The 15024-nt window shown below is 37.7% G+C and overlaps 1 protein-coding gene across 2 annotated transcripts in view; it reads left to right on the forward strand.

Moving 5' to 3' along the window:
- The window catches only part of LOC126192829 (JNK1/MAPK8-associated membrane protein-like), a 126245-nt gene that overhangs the window by 74005 nt on the left and 37216 nt on the right, over positions 1 to 15024 (forward strand). For both annotated transcript variants that reach the window (XM_049932634.1, XM_049932635.1), the window contains one exon: positions 11867 to 11943. In XM_049932634.1, the coding sequence (XP_049788591.1) occupies positions 11867 to 11943 (77 nt within the window). The remainder of the gene's footprint in view (positions 1 to 11866; positions 11944 to 15024) is intronic.

Raw genomic sequence — 15024 nt, forward strand, 5'->3', positions numbered from 1 at the left:
TGCTAAGATTTCCTTCAGTGACCTCAAGAGTGAAGGTGGGAATGTCCGTTGTATGGGAGACAATTTAACACCAAACCACCTCCGGCATCTCACTCAGGCACCTGAGAGGTAGGGATCGTGGGGAAGGGGGGTGGGAAGGGTTTCCTATCTTTGGGGCTGTCTTCTTTCTGTTCTTCTGTCATAGCAACCAAATCTTCCCTCCTCCCCCCCCCCCCCCCCTTACTTCTCATTTGAGGGCCTATCTATTTTTTCCCTCTTTCCATATACACTAACTTCTGTTGCTTAAGTCCTTCCTGGTTTCCATGGTTTCTAGTAACCTACATCTTATCTTTAGATAAGAAGACCGAAGAATCAGACTACACAAACACACATCCACATACACAAAAGAATACCCTCATACACAAACATTAAAATTACAGACCAGAAACCTGTCATGATGTGAGAACCGCCAGGTATTGTAGGGGAAAGAATATGTGTACATAGGGAAACACTCACATATAGGCATATAAACACTATGGCGGTTCTACATCGCCTATATATATGAGGCATGAGCATGAGTAAAGAATGAGAACGCAAACAAGAATGAAATTGATTCTGATAGTCATTTAACACTTTAACGGCTCTGAATGTGTTAATGTGCGCTCCTTTGTACCTGACCCTGTGTGCTCTGAAAGTGTTTATGTGCACATTAACACATCCAGAGCAGTTAAAGGGTTAAGAAGAGTCAATATAATAAATACCCTGAAAATTGATGAATAGTAAGATAATAGGACTTGAATTATAGGTAGACATAGTATCTGCTAAGAGTATAGAAGTTGAGAAGTAGAGGAGGACTCTAGGAATTAAATGAAATGTTAAGAAGTGAATGTGAAGTGTAGAGTAGATTTGTAGCTTTACCAGAAAATAATTATGGTATACATAGAAACGTATACTAGGGTAATGAACCGTGAGGCCTACTCAGAAAGGGTAAGGGGGGGGGGGGGGGGCGTACCCAGCATTTATTAAATATAAAGGACAGGTGTACTTACGTGGAGATATGATGACCTGTGGCCTAAAAAATAGGAATGTTTTATAAAGGGGCGTACCTACCAGAAAGGAAACAGGAAGTGCTCTCATAAGGTCAACCCACAAGCAAGGTATAGGTACTGATCCTAGGAGAAAGGGACAGTATCGTGACAAAAGTAACACAATTTTGTAGGGATTATTCTGGAAAGTTTGAATTCTATGCACAACGAGCATTAATATGTTTCATGGAAGTTTACGAGTGTCTGGAGAACACTTTCATGTTGCCTAGAGTTCCTCCAAACTATGAAGAATAGTAAAAATAGTACATACTAAGGAAAGGTAGTACAATAGATGAGAATAGAAAGTAGATTACTCATGTGTCATGAACACATGGAGTTTACAATTGGAGAAAGGGAGTCCTCGTAATACCTAAATATTAGAAAAGTTGAGTAAAACCTCACACAAGTGCTCATGTCTAAACAAAGTAGAATAAGAAAATAGTAGAAACACTGTAAGCAGAAGCCTGTTTAAGAGAGTACAAAGAATTATAGTTAAAAAAAATATGTATATGAACATATAGAAGAAAAGTATATGGTTATGATATGATACGTAATGTTGTTATGGGTGATGTTATTTACATAATGATTATGTACAAAATATCGCGTGTTTGATCGGAGGGGGGAATATGTAATGTTTAGAGAATTTCTGCATAAATTCTAGAACTACTCAGCCTTCTACCATCTCGAACACACGATATTTTAGTTGTGAGAGTGGGATAGAATCCTACCTACTGTACGTCACATGTTTGTGTGTGCAGGTGTGAAATCAGTCGCAAGCAGAAGGTAGACGCAGCGGACAAACGGCACCGACAAGTACTTGTCGGGTGATCCATGGAAGTTCTAGAGAAAGTATATGGAAGAACCGTTAAACTTCTACTTATTCTGTGTTAATCATATCAGTAACAATTGTTATAAATAACAAGAACAGTTGAGATTCTGATGTCTAAAAAAAAACTCGTAATTTGCACTTTCTAGAGGCAAGACATGTGTATGATTCCTGTATTATAGAGTTGTGGTTAGCAAGCCAACTCTGTTGTAAATGTAACTTAATTGTTTCTAATGTGAGACGATATGGGTGACTTACAAGAAGTCAATTGTTTATGTGAGAAGTGTGAATTTTATTCTTTGTGGAAGTTCAAATTTACCGATAGTTGTTGAAAAGTATTCTTCAAGTACCTCATTGTTTCACAAAGAGAGTCTTAAAGGTTTCTGTGACTAGCATCATTCTTCAGAGAAGAAATTCGTTGAGATTCCAGAAGCCGGCTATCCAGAGAAAAAGATCGGCTACACATTCCTACATAAGTCAACTCGTGTAAGAGAAGTGGGGCATTTGCACTTACACTTCACACACTCTTAGTCATCAAAAACGTTAGAATAGGACAATAAGAATGCATGCTGCTGAACGTCACCTGTGGCACCAGGTGCCAGGAAATCTTATTTGAGCTGCACCATGCAGTTTGCTTGACTTTTTTATTGAATGGATGGAAGTCCCTAAGAAAATGTCAAGATTAATTTGTGGATTCACCTTGAACAAAAAGATAGTAACACAAAGCACTATGATGACAAATACCAAAGTCCACATTTGTCCCTGGTGCATCTGGATGATGCTAATTAACAGTGCTGGCAACTCCACATGGTGTAGGTTGTTTGCTGGAGTATGGCATCAAAGATCCTAATGATTCCTTAGTGAGAACTCTGACTGATGAACCATTGTTGTTGGCTGCTTCTGGCTCATAGAACTTGAAGGAGTGAACTGGTATGGCACAGGATGGGCGCTGGCCTAAATACTGTACAGGTAACAGGATACAGCCACAAATGTTTATGGCAATGTGATCCTGTGGAATCAAATATGTCTGTGGAGCCAGCAACCTCTGTTATGAGCACGCTGCTGCCTGATGGCCTAGCAGTCATGCAAAACTGCCAGGCTGTTGTCTATTGGAGTGGTCCCTGGAGCTCTCTGGTGGGGTCACCCACTTGATGTTAGTGTGCGATTGGTTGCTGTGTGATAGAGCTTATGGACCTAACACAGCAGTTCCTTTTCTTCTGTAGCAGTTGTTAGGATTTCATGTATTGCAGGTACTTTTCTATTGCAGAGGGTTATGATCCTGTACAGATTTCATATGTTGGGGGGGGGGGGGGTGTCCATGTTGTGTTTAATTTACATGAATAACCAAATGAAACTATATATAGAACTTGCTTGTTAAGAAGGAATTGGGGTGAACAGAGGATGTGAATATATACTCGTGTAAGCAGTCCATTTTCTTAACTTTTTTTAGTGGCATGTAATATCTGTAAGTCATCTTTAATGTTAGAAGCAGATTGTCTGTGTTGATTTGTTTAATTGGCCATGGAAATTTATTTTCCAAATGATTAATGTAAATATTGGCTAAATGGCCTGCAGGACTGCTTCTCATTGCTATATCAGCTCACTGCATATAGATTTTGCTGTTTAATAGTTACATATGCTAAAATAAATTCTAACATCTCTGTGGGTTTATATAAATCTGCTTTGCAAAGCTGTTTTCTTAATATTAAATTGCACGTAATTGTTTCAATAGTGTTATGGACAAGTGTATTAGTGTGCAGGTTCACCATGTCCAGGGATACAAATCTGGCACTGTCTAGTATGTGCACATCAGTGGTGTCATTAGTAAGTTCTTGGGAATTTCTGATGGAAAAGTTGTCTCCAGATGTGTAAAAGTTGCTAAGAATACCTTTGAGCTTCTTAGAAATGTAATATGCAGGACTGTTACTTGATTTAACAATAGGATATATTGGCCAGTGATGCTTATGAATTTTTGGCTAAGGTGAATTAGTTTAAGTGGTTGGATATCAAACAATCAAAACTCCAGGTAGGAATAATAACAATGTAGGAAAAGATTGATTTCTACTTACTGTAAAGAAGACATGTCAAGTTGCAGATAAGCACAAACAAAAGACATTTACATAAAGCTTTCGGCCACAGAGTTCATTAGTAAAAGAGACACACGCACCATTCATACACTCAAGCAGGCACACCTCATGCCCACATGACCGCCAGCACCAGCATCTTGGGCTGGAATGCAACTATCATGTGGGAGGCAAGCAGCAATCTTGAGGGGGCTGGTAAGGGAAAGGGATGATAGTGTACGGTTGGGGAAAGAGACGAATGCTGTCTGGTGGACTGTACAGGAACTAGAATGTCAACAGACACAGTGTCAGTAGGTTGTGGGGCAGGAAGGTGGGGAAAAAAGGAACAAAAAAGAAGAAGAGTGGGGATAGATGAGTGATGTGTTGGCAGAACACGGCAAATAAACAGGATGGGAGATGAAAAAAGGGGAGGAGATGGTAGACAGAGGGGGTGGAAACTGTTGAGGGGAAGGGTGGGGACCGTATGTTACAATGAGGAACATCCTAACTGAGATACTTCCCACTGCACCCAACCTCCACAACATCCTAGTCCATCCATATTCCACTCCCAATCCCAACTTCTTGCCCCAAGTATCATAGCCCTGTGGAAGACCCAGGTGCACCAACCCAGCACTTCCTATTCCAGTCCTGTCACAGGTTTATCCTACCCTGTCTCGGGGCCAAGCCACTTGTGAAAGCAGCCATGTCATTTACCAGCTCTGCCGTAATCATTGCACAGGTTTTTATATTGATATGACTACTATCAAGCTGTCCACCAGGATGATCAGCCACTGTCAAACTGTCCAAGGCGAAGGTAGACCATCCTGTGGTGCAACATGCAGCTGAACATAACACACTTGATTTCATTAACTGCTTCACTACCTGAGCCATCTGGATCCTTCCCTCCACCACCAGCTTTTGTGAACTGTGCAGATGGGAGTTATCCTTACAACACATTCTCCACTTTTGTAATTATACCAGCCTCAACCTACGGTAACATACTGTCTCCACATCTTCCACCCAACAGTTTCCACCCCATATGTCCTATCATCTTCTCCCCATTGTCACCTCCTACTCTGTTTATTTGCTGCCCTTTACCAACTCATCCACCCATCTTTCCCCACTCCTCTCCTCTTTTGCTCCTTTCTTCCCCCTCACCTCCCTGCCCCACAACCTCCTGGTATTGTGCCTGTTGGCATTCTAATCCCAGCACATTCCACCAGACAGTGTTCGTCTCTCTCTGCACCCATACACTAGTATCCCTTTCCCTTCCCCCTCCAGACTGCTGCTTGCATCCCATGTGATAGCTGCATTCTGGCCTGAGAGGTTGGAGTTTCAGGTCAAGTGTGCATGAGGTGTGCTAGGTCATGTGTATGAATGGTGTCTGTCTGTCTCTCTTTTACTCATGAGGGATGTTGCCGGAAACTTTCTGTAACTGTTTTTTAATTGTGCCTGTCTGCAACCAAACATGCATTCTTTACTGCAAGCAGTAACAGTACTATGTTGGATATCAGCATCTGATAAAAGGAAGCGGAAATTCTAAATCAATTTCCTAAACTTAGCTTGATATTTAGATGTGGGGCCAGTCTTATTTTATATTATTTTGAAGAAAGAATTGTAAAGTTTTGCTGATGTTATCTTCATGCATAAGTACTGCAGTCTTACATTTATTAATACCAGTCAGTATTTTTGAATAAGTTTCCTCGGAGTTATTTGTTGATTGTAGTGAACAAATACTATGAATTTAAAGGCTAAGCAAATTATTGCAAGTAATCTATAATCAAGACACAGCTCTGAAAAATCTGGTTCAAAAATACTCACCGGTATTAATAAAAAAAAACTTATGAACAACATAGCCCTTGTTGTTAAGCAGATAAAGGTAATACTGCAGTAGTTGCTTATGAAGACGATTACATCAGCAAAACCTGACAAATCTTTCTTCAAAACAGCATAAAAGAAGACTGACCTCACTCCTAATTATCAAGCTCAACTTATGAAATTGATTAAGAATTCCAACTACATTTTATTAGCTGCTGGTGTCCAAAGTAGCTTAGTCATTAACCCCTTACCACTTAAACTAATATCTTAGCCAAAAATTCATAAACCTCATTATCCAACACATCCCATTGTTAATTCAGGGAGCAGTCCTGCATTTTGTATATCTAAGAAGTTTAAAAATATTCTTAACAACTCTTTACCCATTTAAAGACAACTTTTCCATCAGAAATCCCCAAGAACGTTTTAATTACACCACTAATGTGTGTATAATAGACAGTGCTGGATGCAACACCACTAATGTGTGTATAATAGACAGTGCTAGATTTGCATCCCTGGACATGTAAACCTGTACACAAATATGACTGTCCATGACACTACTAAAATAATTAAGTGCAGTTTAATAAAAAATTGAAACAACCTTGCAAGTCAGAGACATATGAACTCATAGAGATATTAGAATTCATTCTAGCACATAACTATTTCCCATTCAACAATAAAATCTATAGGCAACCAGATGGTCAAGCAAAGGGAAGCAGTCTCGGGCCTTTTAGAAAATATATTCATGGGCAATACCCACTTAAAAGATAAGCTGATTTGTTACAAAAGGTATGTTGAGGTACAGTACATGAAATCATTTGCAAATGTCATGAGTAACATAAACCCCAATACCAAATTCACTGTCAATCTTAATATAAAAAAGTTGAATCAAAAGCAAGTCTTCGAAATTTTTTGAAACTCCACCATATAAGTGTAAATAATTATTCATACCACCCTACACAGCACTGAATGGATGTTTCAGATCAATGTTAAACTTTTATATGAGGTATGTCCACAAAGTAAGTTCCATTTGGTTATATAAAACAAACGTGTGCAGATACAGAAAAAATATTTATTGTACAAAAATCTACAACTGTTAAACCACTTTTCTACGTAGCTTCCAAAATTTTGTAGGCACTTGCCATAGCGTGGCACAAGATTTTGTATGCCTTCTTCATAGAAGGCAGATTTTAGGCGTAAGAAGAGATGAAAGTCACTAGGTTATGGTTGTGCTTAATTTTCTCTTCAATTGTGTGAACCAGTTCATCTGTAACCACAGACAGGCATCCACTTCATTCTTCATCATGCACTTGATCACGTCCTTCATTGAACAGTCTGACCCATCTTCTAACCATTGAATCTCTCAAAGGATTTTGTCCGTAAACCTCGCAGATTTGTCGATGAATTTCCTTTGATTTAACTTTCTTTGCATTTAGAAAATGAATCACTGATCTGATTTCACACGTGGCGGCATTTCCAATTATGGCTGACATTATAAAGAAGCACTACAAAGGTCACGTCGGCAGCAGCAATCTGAAAATGACATACGTGTCTTCTTCTTGAGTCAAAATAAGTGCCGCATATGCTCGGAACTGACATCGTAAAGCCGCTGCGAGTTTGTAATAGAAACGGAACTTACTTTGTGGATGACCCTCGCACATAAAGTTCCTCTCAGTTTGTCTGCCAAAGAGAAAGAAATCAATATTACCAAAAATGTAGCAAAAAAATAATGGCTAAAAACCACAAATAATTTGTTATCTATATAATAAATTTAAAACTGGGAAATTACATGCAGTAAAATCACAACCACCAGCAGAAAAGGAACTATCTGAATGTATTCCCTTACTAGGCACAGCCTCATAACAAGTTGCAAATCTTTTCTGAACGACAGGAGTTCAGATAAGTTTCTGCACCAGTAACACTGTGCAGCTTAAACATAATCTACAGTACCAAAGGCACCAGCCTAGGCCCTGAAACAGCACGAGTTTATAAGATTGATTGTGACAACTGCCTCCAACTTTATCTTGGCCAGACTGGCTGAAGTTTCAGTATGAGATACTCTGAACATATGGGTGCCTTTAGACTTTTTTTTTTTTTAAAAAAAAGTAAGTCAGCAATAGCCACTCATGTGAATCAACACAGACACTCAGTTTCTAACACTAAAGATAACTTAAAGATATTAGATACTACCCAAAAAAAGTGCAAGAAAATGGACCTCCTAGAGGATCTAGAAATATATATATTAACATCCTCAGTTCATTTCAATAAATTCTAAATGAGCAACTGGAACTAGGTAACAAACAAGTTCTACATAATTTCCTTCATCTGTTTACATAAATTAAACACAACATGGACTCCTCAGTCATAAGTAATCTGTACAGTAACATAACTCACTGCAGTCTAAAAATACCTGCAATACACAACATCCTAACAACTGCTACAGAAGAAAAGGAACTGCTATGTTGGTGCCATGTGCCCTATCACACCGGAACCAACCACACACTGGCATTAAGTGGGGACCTACATAGCAGAGCTTCTGGGGTCACTCCAGTAGATGAAAGCTTGAAGGCTTTGCACACCTGTCAGGCCAACAGGTGGCAGTTTGGTCATGTGACCACAAATAGACACAAAAAGTATCCTGGGACCTGCATGTAACTTAGGCCACAGTCAGGGCTGTGCCAGGCCAGTTCAGTCCTTTGAGGTCTCTGGGCCATGAGCCAATGGCAATAGTTGTTAATCTGTCAGAGTTCTTGCTAAAAAATCATCAGGATCTCCAACACTGTACTCCAGCCAGCAACCTTTACATTTTGGAGCCGCCACCACCATCAACATCCAGCACTGTCAAGATGTTGCAGGGCCCTTCTATCCAACAGTCAGTTATTGTGTAACTCAAATGCTGATTAATCTTATTTACATACTGTCCATGGACAACTTACACCAAGGAGGAGATTCAGTTTATTTGTTTCTTTATTAATAATGACCTTGTTCAGGATTGTTTGCATTGCACATCCAATGGTGCGGTACATACCAGGAACAGATATCAAAATCAACACAAACAGAGGAGTGTACTAACAAATCTTTGCAATCCTAACAATTCCTTAAACACGCTGCAATTCAGCTTGCAAAAACTTACATTTTAAATGACTTGTTTATGATGTCAGTATAAAGTTGCGTAAGTCTACACTCCAATGTTGAGCAAATACATTGCTCTGATCCCACCCATCACCTGTGTAATTTTATATTTCTCTCAACTGACTTACAAACTTAAATGATCACAAAAAGATCTATATATATGTGTACAGGTATGTCTTAATTTATAAAATGCAATCTGATGGCTTTATATTATTTCATTAAAATTTCAGCCACCAGTTAAAAGAAGTTTACTCTTAAAGTACAAGCATTTTCTGTTATTAATCTGTCACATGTGCCACACATTTTTTCTTTTTGCTTAGTTTACACCTTTGCTCAACAAGGATACATTTATATCTTTGACTAATGGATACTTATTACATTGTAAACTAAGTAAATAAACAAATTTAAAAGTAGTGTAAAGCACATGCATTATGCTCAAACTGACATGAAGAGTATTAGGAAGTGTGCCACAGTGATTTAGTTACAATATGTGAGCTGTTTTCAATGCAGCAGTGTATACATTGTTCTTGATAACTATAAGGACCACAAAAACTAATATCACTATCCATTGGAACTTATGTAAGTGAAAACAACTGTTGCACCTTATATTTAAATAAATGCAGGCACATTAGCATGTTTTTATGAATGAAACAACTCATAAAGTGGTTCTAAATACTCAAATATTCCTGTGCAGTGTAGGAACAGACAGTGTTCTACTGACCAAGACATCAGTGTAACCAGAAATATTAGCCCTCTGTATGGTAGCCCTAAACCAGTTAAGGTATTGAAATAAAGCATTTAAAAGTTTTTGTGGTTGGTTGTGTATGTCATCAACAAAACAATTAATACTGTAGGTAACATAATTCAAGAATCAGTGAATATAGATGCCTTCTAAGTAATGACTGTTTTAATTTGTCCATAGAAATATTTTCATGGAGTTGATGTATATCATTTGGCACCTTCACAAAGAAATGATCAGTGGCTGCTTTTTTACTCAATGTCAGATGATAATATCCTCTGGTTACCATACTGTAAAGATGAACATTTGTGATAATTTTCCAGTGGTTTAAATTCTCTTTTAGAGAGCTATTTTTCAGAAGTGTGCACTAAAAATACTAAATGTCGAGGGACCTTGGGATTCTTACACTTATATGCCACTATATTTACTTCATAACTGTATTTGTGCTTAAAAATAAAGTGTAGTTTTGGCTTACCTATGAAACTAACAGCCACATCACTAAAAGTAATAATACTGTCAATATATTCATCCCTAACTTGGTTAAAAATTGAGTTTTACATTCTGGTGCAAAATTGAATTTGAATAATCAAAAGCAAAGCAACAGGGTACCTTATGGGGTATTCCTTCTCTAATTTATTTGATTATTACGACTTGAAGATATAATTCCAGTCAACACGGATGTTCACGTTAAAGAGACTTTTAACCTTTCCAGTATATAGACAGCTGATTGCAGTTTCTGAAGTTAGTGAAGGTTGATAAATGCTTATATGAAGATGAAGATAAAAGCAGTAGCAGAGTAGTTTTTTTAAGTTATTAATGTGGGTAAATTAGTATTGGTCATAATTTGTTGTTAGTATACATTACAGTAATAGCCTACAGTGATTGATTCAGTTTGTTAACATATAATGTGATTCAGTACATCCTTGAAAGCTTTTCATGATGAGAACATGATATGTGAATAAAAGAACACAAACAAACTACACAGTTAGTAAACCATATTTCATATAACTACTGTTTTCTGTGACCAGAATAAAATGTTTCAGTCCAGGCTTTCTTAGGGGAGTCACATAGAGCTCTGTGTATGCTACGATAGGTGCTTCATCAGATAAAAAATGCCACTCTCAAATTTTTCCCTTCATTGTTGGGAATGGGAAGAATTCACATCGGCCCAGGTCAAGTAAATAGGATGGCTTTGGTAATGCAGTTTTTCCTTCTGCAAGTAGTCCATTGTTCTGGTAACCATGTGTGCTGAGGCACTGTCTTCTTCAACTTTGGGTGCTGTGACCTCCAATTACTTTTGCCAGACATTATGTCACATACCACTCAGCACTGATTGTGTAAAGTTTGTTTAAAGTCACGATGAGATGATGCATCCTGTTGAAGAAGGTGGCCACTACCTTCTTTCCAAAGCTCTTACTTCTCCAAACTTGCATGGGTGGTTCCTCACCAGGAAAGCACAATACTGATGACTGCCTTTTTGTTTTGGGGTCGTTGTGGTATGGCCATGTTTTGTCACCTGTAATGATATTGTAAGTGTCTTTGGACCACCTTTCGTTGAATTATTCAAGAATAAAAGACACCAACACGTTCATGTTTGGTGTTAGGCTTCTGTCAGGAAATGTGGCACCCAACGTGCATGTCTCTTGGTTAGGCCTAAATGATACTGAAGGAAGGTCTGTGCTGCAATTGGTCCAATATTTATAATCGCTTCAATGTCACACAGCATCAATGTTTTCTTGCTGGGGCAACTGGGAGGCAGTTCATCTTCAAGATACTCCTGATCCCTTGAAAATTTGTGAAACCAATTTCCAATGGTGGCCCAAGAAGGGCCAAACTCACCATAAACATGTACTAGAGAAGAGTGGCATTGTCCTTTTTTAGTCATATCATTGCACAAAAAATTGTGGAGCACTGCATCTGACTCAGCACTGCCTGTGTCCTTTATTCACTGTTCGCAGAATGTTTGAGATCCAGTGGTGGAGGGAGCACTATGCCAGTGCTGTAAGGTCGAAAAACAACCCTCTTTCAAATAAAAATAATCCTATTGTTGACAGATTTCCAGTTTCAGAGCTGGTAAGGACTTCGGCACAGCCCTCATGTTTATTAAATGACTACAAAAGATATATTTCACTCTTTTGCAACAGAAACAAGTGAAAAGTGCATTTATTTTTATATATGCTACATCCCATGGGTATTCTTTAATTCTGTTTTTCTTTTTCTTTTGCAGATTACTCATTTCCCTACATTGTTATCATTTTATCCGTTATTTCGAATGCTGTGCACTTTGCTTTCAAATTGGATCAGGTAAGCTGTGTAATATACAAATTTTGGTTATTCACATTATACCAGTGGAAATTTGCTCTTGATTTCTACATTGCTGATTCATAAAGTAATAGTGTTCACTTGATGCTCTTGTTACCCTCCTTTTATATTGTAATACAAGACCTTTTTTCCCCACTGTGGAGCCAAAAAGGGTGAAATCCATACAAAGTTACCTGAACGCAATAAGATTTTGAAGTCAGTCAGTTGCTCCTTTGAGTACCAGGGCTTTCTGCCTGAAACCATGTTTTTAATGTATTTAAATGCATTGTTGTTATAATAATAATAATAATAATTATTATTATTATTATTATTATTATTATTATTATTATCAGTGCTTTTGGCATGAAACCACTGATGCTATTGCGCGATAGAGATATCTAGTGGTGCACTGAAGTACTTCTATGAATGTAGTTCATTGTGGCAGTCACAACATTCAGAGCAACATTTGGTGTGGAGATTGTGGTATGTGATTCATTGAAGTTTTGAGATGTGGAATTATGCCTAGGAAAAATGCAAAATAGCATTCAAATATGTATCACGAAATAATGAGTGGTTGAAAACTGTATGTCCCAAGTGAATCAGCACAACTTTGATTTTTTTACTTTTTGCTTATTCATTTTTGTATTAATTGGTTACTATGATGATAAAGGTCAATTTTGTGAAAAATTTTAAAATTTTTTATTTTTTTATTTTTGGGACTCAAAGGGTTGGTATTAACATTTAAGAACATGACCTTCTTATGTGGTTAACTTAAGCACGCAAAGCTTGTCAGAATGTTGTAAGAATGCCAATAAAGTACTGAACCTTTTATCCAGTATTATGAAAAGGAAAGTTGCTACTCACCATATAGTGGAGATGCTGAGTCGCAGATAGGCACAACAAAAAGACTGTCACAAATAAAGCCTTCAACCAGTAAGGCATTTGTCAACAATAGATGACAGACACACAGAATGTGTGTGTGTGTGTGTGTGTGTGTGAGCGCGTGGGTGCGTGCGCGCGCACGCGCGCGCCACTTATTATTGTGCATATCTGCAACCCAGCATTTCTGCTATATGCTGAGTAGCAACTTTTCTTTTCATAATATTGTTACATTCCGTCCTAGATTTTGCGTTGTTTGAACTTTTCATCCTGTAGATTTGGCACAAGACAATTCTGGTGGAAACCCCACAATCAGGCCCTGAAGACCTATCATATCTATTTCTTCAGACACATGAGAAAAGAGCAACACATTTTAAACTTACATACCATGTTGAATGAGGTTATAGCATATAAATCCCACTAGCGTATTTGTTACCTTTAACAGTGTAGGTGTTGCTAGTTAAGAATAGCATGCAAGCCACCAAAGAAGTCTTAGATTAGAGTACTGTGGTACTCACTGTCCTAATAAAGGTACCTAGCAAGTCATTTCTGAGTAGATCAGTGTGTGTATGTGTGTGTGTGTGTGTGTGTGTGTGTGTGTGTGTGTGTGTGCGCGTGTGTGTATGTGTGTGTGTGTGTGTGTGTGTGAGAGAGAGAGAGAGAGAGAGAGAGAGAGTGAGTGAGTGAGTGTGAGGAGGAGAGGGGGGGGGGGCATTGGCTTCTCGGATAACACAATGCCTTTTGTTTTCCTAATTCTTTTGCTATCACTGATAGAATTTAAATCTGAATAGCAAATCGTACAATTTTTATTACTTCTCCCTGAACTATAGATCCTTTTCCAAATTTTTCCTTGTTTGCACAATCTAGAGGTTGAACAACACAAAGGAAGCAGTACACTCCCGTGTCCTTCAACCTTACTTCAGTTTTGTATTCACAGCGTCCTGCAGTCTTGGTACAGCTGATGAATACAAGGCTGCTTGTTTATTTTATTTTTGCTGGACTGATATCAGGCTACATGACCATCATCAGTGGTCCTACAGGAGATGCACAATAATGCAATACATAATGTTATACACTATAGGATTGGAGAAGTATTAGAAGTCTGAAAAAATTGAAGTAAAATCTCCGAAAACCTCTACAAAAATTCCATGTAAATAAGTACTGGGCATTCTAACATAAAATTGTGAATATGCCCCAAATCCCATACTGTATAGTATCATGTATTGTATTATCGTGTGTCTCAAGGGGCCACATGTATATATGTTGTTCACAAATTAGTTCAGTTTTTTTATAACTTATAATTAACCTTCTGTTCCCTGATAACTTCAGAATTCCAGAGTGTATTCCAGTCAACTCTGTCAAAAGCTTTCTCATAAGCCAACAAATGCAAAATCAAATATCATTTGTATATGAAAGTATAGACACACATTTATAAAACTGTATAGAAGTTATGTATGTCTGTAAGGAATTTCATAAAGAACTGATTTCTTAGCTTCATTATTGTTAATTGCTTTAAATTGAACATATATCTGTAATGTCAATTTCTTATACAAATTACTGCATGAATTCCCAAGTTTGCTACCTAACCTCATTATTCTTTAGTTTAGTTCTAGACTTTCTTTTTCTGTCACTTAAGGAATAGAGAAAAATAGTTCCCATGTTACTTGGTAATTTTCAAGAAGTTGACTGTAAGGAGTGGACAAGCTACAATTCAATAAAACATTAGAAAAATGTTGATCATAACACAGTATTTTCATGAGCTCTTTCATTAATTCTTGTCATCCTCTTTCATGATTATCACTTATTTCATATGATTGTAATATGGAGAGTTTGTCAACAGTATTTTGCTCTTTTTCTTGATCATCTTCTCCTTAATGATCTAGAAACTGAACTTATTTCTTGAGCTCACTCTTCACACCAACATTCTGTGTCTTTGCCCTCTGTTAATACTGCACCCCTTGCATCTCAAGCTTTGCTCTAACAGTGTTGTCATTAACATTCTGTGTCATAATTCAGATATGGTCAGTGCGTTAAGAGAGTACTAGAGTGATTGAGAGATAGTATCTAATTGTAGGAGTACATTATACACAAATTGCCACTGGCATTTGATAGTAACCCTTTTTTCATTTTTCATTATTTGTATACCTGTTGGTGGTATGAGCCATCAAATTTCTAGTAATACAATGAGCTGTCTCTCTCACTATG

Source organism: Schistocerca nitens, chromosome 1, assembly GCF_023898315.1.
Source record: "Schistocerca nitens isolate TAMUIC-IGC-003100 chromosome 1, iqSchNite1.1, whole genome shotgun sequence".
NCBI classification, from domain to species: Eukaryota; Metazoa; Arthropoda; class Insecta; order Orthoptera; family Acrididae; genus Schistocerca; species Schistocerca nitens.